We start from the raw sequence: 18,789 nt of genomic DNA, 5'->3' as shown, positions 1-18,789 counted from the left end.
CTGTGTTATTGCCTATGATGAATGACATCATCTACTGTATGTATTTTTTTTTTTCCATAGTTACACTTTAAGTGAGGCATGCTCTGCTATACAACGTTTTATTGGTACAAGAGTATATGAAAATAGCTATACTGCATATATCATTAATAGTAAACAAGTAACCTGATTAATTTTGGCTGGAACTCTTTCAGCAGATTTCACTGGTAACGGGTATATTGACAACCCCCAACCCTGCGTTGGGCTTGTTGTCAATAGGACTGGCAGAGTTCCCCCTTACTTATCAGACTATAATTTCCCATATATTATTGGCAGCTAGATTAACCATTGTACGTCACTGGAAGAGCTTGCACTCTCCGAATTTTTCGGAGACGCTACCCATCATTAATCTTCATCATGCGTATGAAAAATGTATGTATTGGCATATTTGAGTAGCTATGTTGTTACATCACTAACTAATGTTTATAAGTGTATAAGCGAATCCCCCCGCTGGGCGGTATACCACTGTCCTTGCTCATGGCTCTTTGACTACCTTTCCTCCCTTCTTATTAGTCTGTAGTTCTGTTCCTTTTCTTCCTTCTGTTCGCTATCTCTCTCCCCCTTTCTGGGGACATTGATGGTACGTACTGAATACGTGTAAGTTGTGTATATGTTTTTGTACTAGCTCTACATTTCCATACACTTGTAATGCCTTATTTTGTTTGTTATTAACCAAAACCTGAAAACAATAAAAATCTATTGAACGAAAATTGGCTGCAACTCCAAGTTCCATATGGCTGCTTCTAGTTTTTTTAAAAGAATATCATCACTCCAGATGCTGCACCAAGTATGCTGGTTATTATTTCTATTATTGGAGTGCCATCAGCATGTGGCGCATTACCATGCTGATAACCACTTTGAGAGAGGTCGCCATACTAGGCTGCTCTTTAAAAAAAAAAATACCCAATCCAAGGTGAAAGATAACGGAATACTTGGTGCCCTGGGTTTACTCTAAGAAAGTTGTGCTGTTAGTTGTGTCACAATACAGTTGTATTTACTAGGGATGCACTGATATATCGGCCACCGAAACATATCGACTGAAAATGGCACTTTTGGCATAATGCCGAAAGTGCCATTTTCCGGCCGATACAGCGGTGCATCCGTGATTTCTCTCCTCCCCGCTGGTTGCTGCTCTGTGTCCCAGCACGGAGGAGAGAAACTGTCACAGGTGGCTGAGCGCTGCGAGATGAGAGCGCTGTGAGTGGCCGTCGTCTCACCTCCCACACTGCTCAGCCTCCTGTCACAGATCGGCAGAGCGGTGTGGGCGGAGACAGCCAGCGCTGTCACAGGAGGCTGAGCTCTCCTCCCGCACTGCTCGCTAAGCCTCCTGTGACAGCCAATCCAAAATAGAGAGTGGCAGTGTTGGTGGAGACAGCTATCATTGCTGTCACAGGAGGCTGAGCTCTCCTCCGGCACCGCTCGCTCAGCTTCCTGTGACAGCTGTCAGGAAGGAGAGCGGGTACAAGCAGTCAGTGATCGCTGAGTGTATGTAGATAATTGAGGGCATGGTATGGTCACTATATCCTCAATTATGAATGAATGAGAAGTGACCTACATCACCTCCTGTTCATTTATGATTGTGGTTATAGTAAACAAACAATGTTCTCATGTTATCAATGAACAGGAACACTCATAGATGATTCATGTTCATTGATAACAGGGGATGAAGAAAAAGAGATAGAGGACTCTGTGTTCTCAATCTCTTTTTCTATTTTAAAAGGGAAATATCAGGGGTCTGTTTAGATCCCTAATATTTCCCCTGAAGCACCTAAAAGTAAAGTACAAAAATATTTAATAAAAATGAATAAATGAATCTAAAAAAATGTAAACGTTTATAAAAAATAAAATATAATTTAAAAAAAAAAAGTTTAAATAAAAAACATTTTCGGTTTCAGCCTGACATTTTTTAAATTTCGGTTTCGTTTTTGTTTTGAAATTTTCATTTCGGTGCACCTCTAGTATTTACCCATCTAGCAAAAAACTCGTTTGGAATCATGTTCATGGTTTTAATTTTACCAGCGTACCCAGATATATACGTATATATCATGGCTAAATATTTATATAAATCACACCTGTTGAGTAATTATGCAAATGTATACTGTTAAAGTATTTTCTAGCAACCCTTTGCTCAACAGCTTTGGTGAATAGCTATTCATGTGTCTTTTATGTTCTGTTATTCTATACTATGTCCTCTATTGCCATCTAGTGATATTATTAAGCATGGCTGCTCTATATCCTTCCAGAACTCTTTTTCCCAAGTCCGCTTGTTCTGTCTTGCTTTGTATCAGTTATATTTGGTGCCTGTTCCTTCCCTTTAATATGTTAATAGCCATGATTCTGCTTAAAGTGCCAGTATTCTAAAAGCATGTTTAACACATTGAGGGGAATTTATCAAAACTGGAGCAGACAAAATCTGGAGCAGCTGTGTATGGCAACCAATCAACATCCACTTTTCATTTTCAAGCTTAACTGAACAAACTGAAGAGAGAAGCTGATTGGTTGCCATAGGCAACTGCTCCAGATTTTGTCTGCTCCAGTTTTGATAAATTCCCCCATTGTAGAATACAGAAAATTGTACTTCTTTGTTCAAGTATACAGTACAAAATGTAAAGATTGTTATTACAATTCCACTACTTGTTGCATTGGAGGTGTTGTCTAGGAAATGCCCTGTTAATGGCTACCATTCTCAAAGTGTCATAGACAGTGTATTTCATAGGCCCCTAGGGCTTAACCTGCCTCCCTCTGGCACTTATTTTTTGGCCCTCAGGGCCTCTATAGACAGAGGATTGTGTTTTCCTTACCTAGGTGTTTACTCAAGCCATTTTTAAGACCAGATTTCAATATTTAAATAGATTGGTATCTATCTACTGGATAAAGCACAAATGTGAATAACCTCTTCAGCTATTCACAACAGCCCTGTATGGCTATTTTTAGCTGTACATCGGCTGCATTCGGCCAACTTCACTTCACTTCGGTTCAGCTGAACAACCTCAGCACGTACTGCTGAACAGAAGGGTAGAATCCAGATACTGCATCGGCTGAGGTGAACGTTAGGCACTTCATTCTCTGCTTTTCACACCTATTCTCAAGGGGGCCGAACAGCAGAGAGTAAATAGCCGACCTAAAGGGTCTGTATGAATTGGGAGGGGGACCCCATGTCAGTTTTTTTTTTCAATCTATGTTTTAACAACCAGTGGGTATTTTGTCTGCTTCTGTGGACCTTTCTCACCCCTTCGGCTTTGTGCTTCGGCTGCTTTCGTCTGCTCTATGGGCTATTGTGAATAGCCCGTACAGCATCCCTTTAGTTTGGCTGAACCGAAGGGTTCCTGCAGCCGAAGCGAGCTGAAAGGATTAGCCAAACGTTCGGCTAAATCCTTCGGCTCTTTAGTGAATAACCCCCTAAATGTTCAAGTATTAACACCCCGGTGCTTTCATACATCTGCCATATGTGTCAAAATTCCCCATGACAACAAACAACTTGGACATTTCTGATGAAGTATAATGAATACTGAAGAAACATGTTTATGCATAACGGAATTACTAAATATATTTTTGATTGTTAATTCCTTTCCCTGCCTTTGCAATCAGGGCCGTCTTTAAAGCGGGGCAAAGAGGGCACTTGCCCTGGGCCCAGTCATGGTTGTGGGGCCCAAAGCAGCTGCCCCTTGAGCCCGCTGCCTGCAGAAACTTGCCGATTGGATTCGGATCGCATAGTATAATACGTTATGGCAGCCGCACACGGCACTGCCATAACGTATTGTTGTCCTATGCGATCTGCACCCTAAAGGTGTAGCACCCTAAAGGTGTAGCCCGCGTAGCGCAGGGATCGGCAAGGTGTCCGTACACGGACACCGGTGCCGTGACTTGTCCTTGCAGGGTCCGCCGCTTCTGCACTTCAGGTCGGCCGAACATGCTGAGCATGTTCGGCCGACCCGAAGCCACTCGAAGCAAGCCGATGTACGGCTGATTTCAGCCGATGTACGGCTCATTTCAGCCGATGTACGGCTGAAGTGAATAGCTGAACAGTGTTCGGCTCACTTCACTTCAGATCGGTCATTCACTCGGCTGGTGAGGCCCTACAGAACCCTGGTGCTGGTGAGACCATACAGAGCCCTGGTTTAACCGGGCCTCTGTGGGGTCTAACCAGGGCTCTGTATGGTCTCACCAGCCCTAGTTAAACCCCACAAAGCCCTGTTGGGACCCTACAAAGCCCTGGTGAGACCCTATAGAGCCCTGGTTTAACCAGGGCTCTGTGGGGTCTCACCAGGACTCTTTGGGGGTCTCACCAGTCCCGGTTAAACTTCACAGAGCCCTGGTAAGACCATACAAAGCCCTGGTATAACCAGGGCTCTGTGGGGTCTAACCAAGCTGGTTAGACCCTACAGAGCCCTGGGTTATTCAGGGCTCTGTGGGGTCTCACCAGGGTTCTGTGGGGACTGGTTAGACTCCACAGAGCCTGGTAAAACCCCACAGAGCCCTGGTTATACCAGGGCTTTGTATGGTCTTACCAGGGCTCTGTGAAGTTTAACCGGGACTGGTGAGACCCCCAAAGAGTCCTGGTGAGACCCCACAGAGCCCTGAATAAACCAGGGCTCTGTAGGGTCTCACCAGCCTGGTTAGACCCCTCAAAGCCCTGGTCAGACCACACAGAGCCCTAGTTTAACGAGGGCTCTTGGGGGTCTGACCAGGGCTCTGAGGGGTCTAACCAGGCTGCTGAGACCCCATAGAGCCCTGGTGAGACCCTCCACAGCCGCTCACAGCGCTCTCCTCCTGTCACAGTTTCTCTCCTCCCTGCTGGGACACAGAGCAGCACCCAGCGGGGAGGAGAGAAAGAACGGATGCACTGCTGTATTGGCCAGAAAATTGCACTTTCAGCATTATGCCAAAAGTGGCATTTACGGCCGATATGTTTCGGCGGCCGATATATCGGTGCATCCCTAATATAAACGGCTGAACTTGCAATCGGTTTGAAATCCTGCAGTCAAAGTTTTTTTGAGAGAAGTCTATGATCTATGTGTGCTGTTTTTTTTTCTAGGTGTTGGGGAGGTGAGAGAAATTCCTGGGGAGGGGGCAAGAAAATGTTTGCCCAGGGTCTAATCAGTATTAAAGACGGGCCTGCTCGCAATACTCAACACTGACACACTAAAATGTGTGTTGAGGTGCTCTGCAAGACAGGGGTGTTACCAGCCACTGTACACAAGTGCCATCTGTTAACGTGTGTTATCATAATGTGCCTTTTTACTGCAACACTTAGGGTTTCATATATAAAAGTGCGCCAGATGGGATGTAGAACAGTAGAAAGGTATCATGGCACACTCACAAACTAGCATGTAAAACAACTTGTCTCACCACTAAGGTTAATAACAGAGGTTTGGATACACGTCTTCTGCAGAAAATGTGAAAGCCGCACAGCCGCGCCAAGGCACCTCTTATAGTGCGGTCCTAACTCTAAACCATGAGAGTCTCCATCTTGGAGCACATGGGGGCAGAAGATTTCAAATTGGGTGCAGGTTTGTCAGGAGGAAGCCCAGCCTCCTTAAGATGGGATGTAGTTCGCATGCCACTAGCGCCTCTAGATGGCGCTGACAAGTATAGGAAATTCCTATATTCCTAAGCAAATGGCATCTGCCAGGTTAACTTTTAAAAATGAACCCCATAGATGTAAATCCATCCAGTGCTGTGAGAAATATGTAGGCTTCCACTGAGTCATAGGCCTAGATCACATGTACCAAATTGCAGTTCTGACTTTACTGATTTCATGTCAGTGAATAAGAAATTATTTAAATGAAAGGATCAGTATGACAGCCGGTCATGATAGCCAGTATGGCAACTGTCATTTTTAGAAGGTCAGAAATGGAAACATATGTCTATCAGCACACGCCTCCAAAGCCAAGGGCCTTTGATCATTTTCATCAATTGACAAAGAAAAAAAAAGAACCTTTTGATAGTAATGAGACCCTACTACTTTATTCCCATTGTATATTACAAAGCAAACAACAAAGTCAACATTTCTCTTATACAATTGTCTTGCTATTTAATATAACCAGCACATTCACTGACATCAGAATGGCAGTTGCCTAATTTGTCTTCACCCAAGTGACTAAAGCCAACATACTAGTTAATTAATACTGTTTGTAAAAGCAGGCTGTCAGCTGCTCAAAGAAAACTGTTCTAAATGAAAGCATCAGATATTCACATGAAAGATCTGCCTAAGTAAAAAAAACTGAGTGAGGGGAATTTATCAAAACTAGAGCAGACAAAATCTGGGGCAGTTGCCCATGGCAACCAATCAGCATCTCTCTTTAGTTTGCTCAGGTAAGATTTGAAAATGAGACAGAGAAGCTGATTGGTTGCAGTGCAAATCTGCTCCAGATAGTGTCTGCTCCAGTTTTGATAAATTCCCCCCAATGTGTTTTCTCTCAGGATCTTTTTATCACTGTTTTAATCCAGGACAGGAAGGATGAAACACGACTGTAAACATCAGGAGTAAGAGGATTGCCACAGCGGAATCCGGAGAAAGACACCACTCCTTCAATGCGGTTCTCACAAACAAGAGGTCCTCCAGAGTCGCCCTATAGACAAGAACCATATACAGACATGAATTAGCTAATGATCAGTATTGATGTGTGTGTCAGTAAAGATCAGCTTCTTACTTACAGAGCAGAAACCCTTGATGCGCAGCCCAGGGCTTGCAGTACAGATCATGCTGTTGACGATGCTTTGTTTCCAAGACTCATTACAGGCTGCACGTGTGATCACATTTACATCTGTTTCCATCAGAGCTGTAGGTAAAGTCCCGAAATCTGACACTTGTCCCCAGCCAGCAACAGAGCATGCAGTCCCAGGAAGTACATCTGTGTCAGCGTGAGGAAGATTTGTGCATTTTACATAGGGAGTAATGCTGGCTGATTTGTTCAGCTGAAAAGAAATGGCGAATTCAATAAATATATAGAAAACATCTATAAACATATCTAATAGAACATATAGTAGTAGTTATATACTACTATATCATAGTAGGTATATCTAATAGCAGTAACCCTATATAGGTTCAAAGCTCAACTGTACTAAAATGCATTTTTTTAATCAAAAAATGTAACTCCTACCTTCCCATAGAAAAAAAGAAAGTGCCAAAAGTAGTTCTCACCATCTCCCTTCTTTAGCGCTGCATTCTGTGTCCTCCTCAGGTCCAGAGTGCTACTTCTTTCCAGGGCTGAATCCACTTCAGTGTGGATTCAGGACGCTAAGGACACACCCCCTGGGGGTATGTCATCATCAAGCGGCATAGGCTTACGGGAAAATGCTACAGAGAACAACGCCCATGACACTGTCTTCTGCATTATTGAGGACCACCCACTGCCACTGAAGAGGACCTGGGATGTCACTTCAACGGACCGAAGAAAGCTCCAAAAAAAAGTACGGTACATATAAAAAATTCATATAAACATTTTTTCTCAAGTAAAATATATAATATAGGCTATACCCATGACACTGGTGTCACAGATAACTTTGGGTCTTTTAGAGAGAGACCACATTAAAAGGGATTTTTTTTACTTACTGTTACATCTGTTATTTGAAGCTCAGTGCAGAAAAAGGCGTGGTGAATTAGTGCTGGAATTAGGCCAGCTACAGGAAGCTTATGGGGAACGCTGTTACCTAGTCTTTTGCCCTTTCTTACTACTGATAGTGTTAATTACCCACAGCAAAATAGAGATAGCATTGATGTGCTGAAAAGATGGGGACATGCAAGCACTGTATTTTTCTGTGTATAAGACTATACTTTTTCTTAAAAATATTTACCTAAAAATGGAGGGGCGTCTTATACACGGGGGGCCGAGAGGAGAGCCGCGGTTGCGAAACTGCCGATACCTCTGCAAACTAGCCTCACGAGAAACTTCCGTTTGCAGAGACAAGCTAACGACGTCAGCTGATGCTGCGGAGAGCGTGTCGCCAGTGCCCAGATGCAACAGGGAGCCCATAAAAATGTCAGAAAACAAAAAAATACCGGTACCAGTAAGCAGCTGTCTTACTCTGCAAAATTTAAACTGGATGTAATCAGTTATGCAAAAGAGCTTGGAAAATATTGATTTCTGAAAAGTGGGGGGCGTCCTATACATGGGGGTGTCTTATAGACGGAAAAATACGGTACTCATCCTTGATGTCCACGGAGGCTAGAAAGTATCCTTAGCTGAGGGACTGGATTCTGTGCAGAATATTTGGGCTGGAAGGAACACATTTAAAACCTTCAGATCCAAGATGGAGCTGATGCCCCATTTTGGTTTTGGAACAGTGAAAAGGCTGACGTAAGTGAAGGCAGAGAGTAAAATTCTAGCTTGTATTGCACACACACTACGTCTCTTACTCATCTGAGATGCTTACTGACAGGGTGTCCACAAAGTCCAACAGACATGGTCCACCTTTGGAGGCTTTTAATATTTTGGGGCCCAGGGTTTGTGTTTGTACTGGGCCCTTACCTTAAGTTTGGCATTAAAGTGAGAAGCCTGGCCTCAGTGGAAGGAAAAGATTTGCCAGTTTGTTGCTTAGGCTTCTTCTGCTGGTATACCCGAATACTTTTAAGATCAGTGATATATTTTATGAAATTGTCCAGTGAGGCACCAAGAAAGGTGTGCACAGCACTTCATTTCATTTCAGTTCTGCAGACCAAACATTTTAGCCAAAGAAATCTCTTTATGTTCACAGATAGGAGACTCATTCAGGATATAAAATGGATAATATCAATTAAGCCGTCAACTCAGTTATGTAGGGCTGAAGGCAAAAGCTATTAGTGCTCTATAGCTAAAGGGTCAGTAAGGACATAAGCTGAGTACATTCCCCTTAGTCTGACTGACTGACATTGCATCTCTGGCAGGTTGCATAGCAGGGCCTGCTAGTAAAAACACGGATTTGAATAGGGCTTTATAGCTTATTGGTGGGATGATTATACATTGGCACATCCTCAATAGGTGGAGTCAGTGTTTTTCATTAAGGTTGGATAAGGTTGGATCCACAGAGGGAACAACCCACTTTTAAAGAAAATCCTGAAATGGGATCCCAGACTGGTAACAACACTAGTAGAAGCACCAACTGATCCATTTTTAATGTGGTTCGCACAGCCAATATATAGAAGAGCCATCATGGTATTTTAAGCCTGGGACCTAATTTAGCTAACTGAGGCATTTCAGGAACAAATTCATCCTGTAAGGCTGTATACGTTCCTAAGTCAAACAGTACATCTGCAGCAGAAATCTCAAAAACTGCTACAGCTGCAAGAATGTTTAAAAGTAACTCTAGTGAAGAAGACATTGAACTATGCTTACAGACTTTGCATTATGAGTAATCAATTATAGTTACAATTTGTATTAATAAATCTAACAAGGCCGCAGAAAACTCCTCTCTGAATAAGATCGAGTTGGGGGTCACACCTGACAGAGGAGTGTGTTGATACAAGCAGGGGACAATAATCCATTCTATTGGTGTCAAGTCCTTAAGGAGGAACACTGCAAGTGGAACTGTTAGTTGATTAGGAGCCCAGTGCAGTGGGATTGCTCCCCTTGTGCTTGGGATCCAACATGTTGTACTTCTTAACAGGAATAACCTATTAGTGAACCCCAGATGAAAACCTGGGTTTATACATAACCAGATGCTTAAGCAGAGGTTTATAGCCGGAGGTGACGAGGTCACTGTAGCAACGACCAACCAAGGTGTGAACTGCGTGTCTCTTGTAGATGCAATGGTGGGAAGAAGCTACCACACTCTGAAGAAAAAAGGCAGAAATTAGAGGAGTGTGCGCTTGCGTGGCACTCAAGCTAAGGACACATCATATCATTCCTCAGAGAGTTAATCCTTTGTGCAAAACAGGAGAATAATGGTGGCATTCAACTTTACCATATAGCATAGTAGCTGGCGATGAGATAAGAGTCTTCAGAGACTGAGTCACACCAGAGGTTGTGCCACAATTCTGGACCTGCAGCTGAGTAACACTGTACCCGAAGCTCTAAGAAACACGACAGGCTGAGCCCAGTGCTCAAAGTTTACATATCGGGCAGGTTCAGCAATCTCCAGTCCAGAATCTGGGTATGGCCTCTAAGGCATTGGTGAGGACTAGACAATCTCTATAGCTACATAGGGAGCCCAGCTTAGCAGAATGAAGATAGGGTCTTGATTGGAGAAAAAAAATACCTTTAAAAAAAAAAAAGTAACTAAAACGCCTAGTAAAAACAAAGGGTAAACTTTTCTCAACAACAATGTACATCCTTCTAGGACACTAGCGAAAAACTGAACTGTGCTGGAAGTGTGAGCGGTTTTACCTGGCTGGCCAATGGCTTTTCTGTTTGCCACTGTCCAAATGCACCTGTAGGCAACTGTATAACCCAATTATGTCCCCTAATAAACAATAAAGAAAAGCTGTTTCCTTTCAGACTTTCTTTCTCTGAATAAAACTCTATAGACTGAAAAGAGTAGGGCTCCCTATCCAGCTATGTGACTGATTTACAGTATGAATGAAGCAGAAGCAGGGGGATCCTTGTACTGCACGCTCTCAGATACAGCTTCCTCTCCAGTGAAGAGCACAGTAAGCAACACAGTAAGCAACAGTGACATCACCAAATCTCATTCCAAATCTCATAATATAGCAGTGTCTTAGAGGCTCTTACCCTTCATTAAACTACAAGGGTGCCTAGGCAAAGTCACATGTTGCTACACTGCTATTTTCAGGAGGAGTTCATTGCCAAGGTATATTTCTGATGTTACTCCTTAGGCACAATTAACCTAGCATCATTCAACTATAGTGTTATAGCAGTAAGGAGTTCAGAGGCAGTTCCATTTGTTCTGCTATTGCATTATGGTCCTGTATCTACTGTTACTTGGTCATGATATTGCTGGTATTTCCCTTCTGCTCAGGGTCCTATTAATGGATAGCTAGTAGTGTTGGTTGCTACCGTGTTTCCCCGAAAGTAAGACCTACCCCGAAAATAAGACCTAGCGCTATCGTCGGGGATTTCTGTAATATAAGACCTACCCCGAAAATAAGACCTAGCGCTATCGTCGGGGATTTCTGTAATATAAGACCTACCCCGAAAATAAGACCTAGCGCTATCGTCGGGGATTTCTGTAATATAAGACCTACCCCGAAAATAAGACCTAGCGCTATCGTCGGGGATTTCTGTAATATAAGACCTACCCCGAAAATAAGACCTAGCGCTATCGTCGGGGATTTCTGTAATATAAGACCTACCCCGAAAATAAGACCTAGCGCTATCGTCGGGGATTTCTGTAATATAAGACCTACCCCGAAAATAAGACCTAGCGCTATCGTCGGGGATTTCTGTAATATAAGACCTACCCCGAAAATAAGACCTAGCGCTATCGTCGGGGATTTCTGTAATATAAGACCTACCCCGAAAATAAGACCTAGCGCTATCGTCGGGGATTTCTGTAATATAAGACCTACCCCGAAAATAAGACCTAGCGCTATCGTCGGGGATTTCTGTAATATAAGACCTACCCCGAAAATAAGACCTAGCGCTATCGTCGGGGATTTCTGTAATATAAGACCTACCCCGAAAATAAGACCTAGCGCTATCGTCGGGGATTTCTGTAATATAAGACCTACCCCGAAAATAAGACCTAGTTCGGGGTAGGTCTTATATTACAGAAATCCCCGAAGATAGCACTAGGTCTTATTTGCGGGGTAGGTCTTACTTTCGGGGAAACACGGTATGTACTATAATCCAACAATCAAATCTCAAAATTAATACCTAATTTTTACAACTGCAAGCATTAGCTCATGGCATATAAAACTGAGCCTACGGTACTTTCACCATACAGAAACTTTTCTAGAGAGCTGTGCAAAAAAACCAGGACAGGGCCTCTGTTTCCAGGTCAATTGCTTTGCTATAAGGCCAATAAAGATAAACTAGAGCTTTTACATCATTTGATGTATCATGCCTATGGGACAAAGCTCTTCCAACCAGAAATAAATCAATTGTGTTTGCATATTTTTCTATTTCAGAATAGCAACTCATTGATTGGTCCAAGCCTTGCATAGAAATGATTAAATCTGTTTTTAGATGAAGCGTCATTTACTGGGTCTTGTGGCAATTTTGAAAATTAACCATCAAATGTTGAATGGTTGTATGGGTGGAAGGAGTATTTGTAAGCTTACCTTTAGGAGGTGAAGGTCATTCTGAAAGGTTCTTGGGTTATAACCTGGGTGCTGGAATGATTCTTGGACAGATGATACCTGAACAAAGTTATCTGGTTGGTTCAGGTTATGAGCTCCGAGAACAACCCGTACAATGTCCACAGGACTATAACAAAAAACAAAAAAGTGTGTTATCTCTCTTGACTAGGAAGCTGACTCCATGCTGTTTGGCCAGCTCCATGCTGATTGGCCAGGAAACCCGGCTTCCCAGCCAATCAGCATTTAGTCGGCAAAACAGCATGGAGCCAGCTTCCCAGCCAATCAGCATTGAGCCGGCCAAACAGCATGGTGTCGGTTTCCCGATCAATCAGGAAGCTGGGTGGCGGGTTATTCCGCTGCCTGGCTTCCTGATTGGCCGGAAAGCTGGCACTATGCTCCCAGAAGTTCTGGTATTCGTTATCGGCACGTCCCGAAAGATAAATATCGGTACTCACACTCGATACCGAAAAAACAATATTGGTGCATCCCTAAATATTACTATTCACTAAGGGGTCTATTCATGAAGCAGCCGAAGGATCTAGCCATAGCTTTGGGCGATCCTTCGGCTAGCTTCGGCCCCAGGACCCCTTCTGTTCAGTAGAACCGAAGGGCTGCTGTACGGGCTATTCATAATAGCCTGTACAGCTCCCGAGCTTAGCCGAGCGGCTCAGTCGAGCCTAAGGCATATGCCTCGGCTCGGCTGAGCTGCGCTGAAAGCCTAAGCCGGCCGAGTGGCTTAGGCTTTCAGCCTATTGGCTATTTCAATTTGCAATAAATCATAAATAATTTGCAATACTAAATTAGCATTGTATCCGCCCTCTGCTGCAGTTCTCCATCAGGTCCATCAGCAGAGGGCGGGTACAATGCTAGTTTACTATTGGCCTATTGCAAATTGAAATAGCCAATAGGAATCTAGCAATGCATTCCTATGGGCAAAATTATTTATTTATTTTTTCTATTGTGACACGGCTCCGTGTCAGAATAAAGAAGAAAAAAGAAAAATCAGTGTTTCTCCCCTGGGTGGCCGGGAGCAGGAGACTCCCAGAATAGACCGAACAGCAGCGAGTAGCCTGCCGGAGGTTCAGCTTAGCCGATCCTGATGTTGGTTCGGCTGGGTCAAACTCCTCCTGCACTTCGGGTCGGCCGAACATGCTGAGCATGTTCAGCCGACCCGGAGCCACATGAAGCCACCCGATGTACGGCTGATTTCAGCCGATGTGCGGCTGAAATCAGCCGTACCAGCCTGAAGTGAATAGCCGAACACTGTTCAGCTCACTTCACTTCAGGTCGGTCTTTCACTCGGCTGCCTACGGCAGCTTAGCGAATAGACCCCATAGTTTGGGGAATAATGTGAAGCTGTGTTTATTTTGTTCACCCAATCATGGTCGAGGGAAAATAAAACTGAATTTTTGCTAGCACCTGATTGGATGATTAAAATTAACACAGCTTCACTTTATTCATCAAGTGAACAATCCCTTTGATAAGTGAATAGTCTCTACTCCTTTGGTAAATCAGCACTAGCCAATCACTGCCAACATTATAAAAAAGTACAGTTCACTCACGTGTCTTCCATGCAGTGTGCTGCAGTGAGAACCCATTTTGGATTGATGAGGGCTCCTCCACAGAAGCTCTGGCCCTTGATCTGCAGAGACACCATGTACGGTCTGGAATGGGCTTTGGCCTCTCGGCCCCCCACAATCCTATATGCTTCTGCTTTTAAGATAATAATAATAATAATACGTTTAAACACATTGAACAATATAACATTTACAATTTGCATTCTCCCTTGGGGTCCACATAACATAATTAAAATATGCTGAAATCCTGTTATTGCTCAGTTTCATTACCGATCTAATATACAGGTGAATAGATTGATGTTAATCAGAACTAAAGGAAGTGTGGTTTATCATTTATTATCTGAGTGGCATCTTCGATGTCAAGCAAGGTTCCCTGAATGCAGCAGGGATTGCTGTTGTGTGTAAATTGTGATTGAAACTACCAGGGACACATTTCAACACAAAGACTTAGGAAACCACATTTATTTTCTGTTGTCCTCTGCTGAAAACGTTTGGTATTTTTTGTTCTCTAAAACAACTGGATTGTTGGTTTTCCTTTTCTGAAGAAAGTATCAGCCATACTCACTTTATAAACAGGTTATTACTTTTTATTTGCAGATTGATATGGTTAATGTACTGTATGACTGATAATGCTGTCCATTGTATTTCATGTATGCACCATTAAAACAGCCATTTGTGCTGACATTATGTATAAACAATATTTATATACTACTGTCTTAGCATTGCAGTTGCTTCTAGTAAAATTATTTGAAGAACATGTATAAAGCAAATTAAAAACAAAATTAGCTACTTCCCAATTCACAAAGTATAGGCAGCAGTTTTTATGTGTATTTGTGACCCCTGGGCAGCCAACTGCACAGGTCTACAACAGCTTTAGCACGGTAGACGGGATATTCATTTCAAATGCACCCACAATTGCGTAGTACTCTGAGTACAAATTTGATTAACCCTTGCAGTGGGTCTACCCCTGCACTGCAAGGGTTAAGTGCTTGTTTTTTGCCTAGTGTAAAAAAACTGAACTGATCCTCCGAGCCGACTGGCTCTTAGGGTGGTCCCTGGAGCCTCTCTCCCCCTCCCTGCAGCGGTCTAAGGTCCCTGGCTCATCAGGTCCAATACACGGTATTGGACCTGATGAGTGTATAGGATGTGAGGATGCCAATGGACATACCATTGCTGCAGCACACCTGGCTGGCTCAGAGGATCAAGTTAATATTGCTTTGTTATTTTTGACCCTAGGCAAAAACAAGCACTTAACACTTGCAGTGCAGTGGTAGCCCCACTGCAAGGGTTAATAACACTTTTACCCGGAGTTCTTCTCTAAGTAGTAATCAGGAGAAGATACGGTATGATTCCATTGCAGTTCTACTTTAGAACAATGCCCTTTCAAATGGCCAACCTGTTCGTTTTTCAGGCGGATCTAATTGGAAACTCAATGTTAGTCTATGGGGAGCCGGCTATAAATGGATCTGTATCCGTTTACATCCCAGTCTGTCTGAGAAAAAAAAAAAATGGACCAGAGTTCTGTTCTGGTGGCCCTGAATGTAATGGATTGAAGATAATCGGATCTAAATGGACACATGTCTACTTACATCTCAATCCCCATAAATCTAACATGGGTTGCAATGGAGGAAAAAACTGGACAGACAAGGATGACACAGTAGTGACATCCGTTTCATGCTGCTCTGATCAGCAGGAGACCTGTTCACAGATCCCTGGCTGATCAGCACGGACGCCGTCTGTGTGAAAGGGGTCTTAGAGTATGAAGTTATAAAATGAAGCTGCAATATTATAATACCTCTTTCTCATAATCTGTCTCACTGCTCCTGTTTTGCATTGCCTATGTGTGACAAAATGATAGATGCCCCCCTTTGTCACTTTCTGCACTCTGCCTTCAATAGTTCTCATGAGAGTTTCTTGCAATATCAGAGTATACAAATCCATGTAGCCTGTAGGTAATTCTGAGCATTTTTGTTATAGATGCCAAGTGTTGGTAGACATTATGTAAAACAATTAAATTTTCCTTCTTCAGATACACTTACAGGGCTATTCACAAAAGGGTGGAGAGTTTGGAGAAGACAGGAGAAGTGAACAATCTAGGACAACATAGCTGATATGGAAACATCCTCCAATTCAGCTCACTTTCCAGTTCAGCTATGTTGTCCTAGATTGTTCACTTCTCCTGTCTTCTCCAAACTCTTCACCCTTTTTGTGAATAACCCTGTTAGAAAGCCTATTATTCTAGATATGGTTGATCTATATGATCAGAATATTCTATATATTTAGAGAAGCACAGAAAGCAGTTGAAAAGGAGTAAGGTAAGTCCAGAAATCAGGTTTGTAGAGAAGGTTCATATTGTGCTTAAACCATGAAATACAGCTACATATCCAGTGCATTCTCAAAATCCATTAGAAATGTCAGTTTATATAAGAAATAGAAATATTACCTGAGAGGGGCAGAAGGCATAATGTTGAGGCCAGCAGCACCCAATATTTCATGGTTTGATAGTAAATGTAAGACTCAGCAGAAACAGGAATAATGATCAGCTTTTAAAGGAAACTGGGCAATGTTCGTTAGGGAATTTCACCAGATCTTGGTGTTGTAAGGGTGGTGGCTTTTTGTGTATGCATGGAAATGTAAGGAGAGGAAGTATAATGTAACTGTATCCTCTTTAAGTTATACAGAAATTTGTAAATAATCTTGTTCATTAGAAGTCTTGGGTAATCCATTATTCCTCTCCCTTATTTACCTGTGTTACATTCTGACTCAAATAAACCTGCTAATATGTTCTACAATATTGTCCATCTTGGGGTCAATATCATATGTTGGCCTTTGATATTTTAGTTTGTATAAGATGCCAAGAAGGGTTATTTTTCTGTTGAAGAAGCAGTCATAGCACTGAGTCCACCGGAAGCATTTAGCAACCTTTGAACGTATCAGCCTATATGTCCTCATTTGTTCCTCTGAAAAGGCCATAGTTCCTTTGAAAGCCACAGCTTGAAACATTCTATCAGTGTTTATTTAAAGGAAAATTTCCTCTTTTTCTAAAGAAAAATAATAATTGCACACTACTTGAGGAAAAAATTTAGTTTTTTGCATAGGAGCCAGTAAAGCATTGCAACCGCAATCAGTAGACGCAGTGGGGCACAGACAGCAATAAAAACCTGGCAGGAGTTCTAATCCCTCTCCACTCTATTCAAAACTACTGTAAAATAAAAGTTTTGGCTTCAGTTGCACTTCAAATAAAAAACAAATTAAAATGGCATGGAAAAAATTATGGAACCCCTAACCTGATATTTTGTTGCACAACATTTATAGGCAATCATTGCAAAGAAGTGATTTCTGTAGCTCTCAATGGTACTTCTGCACCTGCCAACAGGTAGTTTGCCTCACTGTTCTGGAGAAATCTGCTTTAGCTGTCTCAGATTTGAAGGTGCCTGCTCCATACTGCATGTTTCATAGACTTCAGATCAGGGCTCATAGAAGACCAATTCAGAATAGTCAAGTGTTTTGTTCTTAGACAATAGTGAATGCGTTTTTCTGTATTTATCCTGTTGGGGCAGTACACTTTGCTCCAGAGTTCCTTACATTTCTTGAGATTTCATTGTGCACAGATTTAAGACATACCCTAGCCAGATGCAGCAAAGCAGCCTCAAAATGTAACTACACCTCTTCTATGTTATTACAGTAGGTACGGGTAGGTACAGTTATCTTTTTTTTTAAAGCTTTGTTTTTCATCTGTGACCTGCCCAAAAGCTACAGTTTTGTCTCATCTGTGCAAAGGACATTTTCTCAGAAGCATTGTGACTTGACAGTATGCATTTTAGGAGATTCCAGTCTGGAATTTTCATTTTTGATATATTATGTTTTTTTCTACTGGATACAATTCCTCTGTGCCCACCGTTGCTCAAAATGTGACAGATGGTGCGATCAAACACTAATGTACCTTGACCTTTGGAAGTTTTCCCTGGCTCTGTGCCTAGCATTTACACAGCCCTTCTGTTCAATTTGGGGTCAATTTTCCTCTTGCAGCCATGTCCAGTGAGGTTGGCTACACTCCCATGGACCTTGAAGTTCTTAATATTTTGACAACTGTGTCACAGGAACATCAAGTTGCTTGGAGATGTATATGTATATACCCCAATCAATATATCTATAGTATTTCAGTGGTGTGGTGCTGAACCTTAGTTCTACCCCAACAGCACTAATTTTTCGTATGAATGTTTGCATGAAAATATAACAGTGTATAATCAGCTTAGAGGCTGTGCTTGCTTCAGCTGTTTTGTATTTCATCTATAGCCACTGATGATTGTCAAAGTCAGCAGATTAGAGAGAATATCTTCACACCCATAATAAAGTACCCATATAGCATATTTTTTAAATTTTTTTTACAAAACAATTTGCAACAAATACAGAAATAAGCGAAACTTTTTTGCCGGATCCCTCGATACAATATGTGTACCAAGTAAATAGCATCAGTTTGATAACTGCTGAATATCACTAATTTATATGTCTGTTACTTGAAAAAAATGCATTTCTATGTAATTACTTGCCTTTAAGGACCTCTTGTGGTCTGATTGCAGCATTACAGTTTTCTTTTAATCTATACGATAGAAAAACGCTTGTTAATATTTGTGACACACATAAAAAGAAAACAAAAACATAGGATGTTGAATAATAAACCTCCACTGTTGCTCTCTGCGTCTCATGACGTGTACTGAAAACAGATGAGACATAAAACAATGGAACCCCATGGGGCTGCCCAAACAAAAATGCTTTTCCTGTGTTGTATTGTGTGTGCTTTCAAATGTTTTGATCTAAAAAAAGAAAGCACCTTGAGTCGAAAAATCAACATAGTTTTATCCGCATAATTTCCGATATCTGTTCCATATGTGTACAAATAACTCCAGACTATAAAATCTTTTTTTAGTATCCACTCTGTTTAACGCTAAGGGCTAATAATAAATCAGTTTAGGTTGTGAAACTATGTCAGCATTATTT

The 18,789-nt window shown here is 42.1% G+C and overlaps 1 protein-coding gene across 1 annotated transcript; it reads right to left on the bottom strand.

The window, feature by feature from the left end:
* Positions 1 to 6,448: 6,448 nt before the first annotated feature.
* On the bottom strand, positions 6,449 to 16,350 carry LOC108790337 (serine protease 57-like). The gene is made up of 5 exons (XM_018560573.1): positions 16,235 to 16,350; positions 13,777 to 13,924; positions 12,197 to 12,341; positions 6,694 to 6,954; positions 6,449 to 6,608 (listed from the first exon to the last, which is right to left on the bottom strand). The coding sequence occupies exons 1-5, from the start codon at positions 16,284 to 16,286 to the stop codon at positions 6,456 to 6,458; spliced, it is 759 nt and encodes a 252-aa protein (XP_018416075.1). The 5' UTR covers positions 16,287 to 16,350; the 3' UTR covers positions 6,449 to 6,455.
* Positions 16,351 to 18,789: the final 2,439 nt, after the last annotated feature.

This window comes from Nanorana parkeri, unplaced genomic scaffold, assembly GCF_000935625.1.
Source record: "Nanorana parkeri isolate BGI_ZX_2015 unplaced genomic scaffold, ASM93562v1 scaffold466, whole genome shotgun sequence".
In the NCBI taxonomy this organism is placed as follows: Eukaryota; Metazoa; Chordata; class Amphibia; order Anura; family Dicroglossidae; genus Nanorana; species Nanorana parkeri.
The sequence above is the reverse complement of the archived record's forward strand: the minus strand, read 5'-3'. Positions and strand labels throughout refer to the sequence as shown.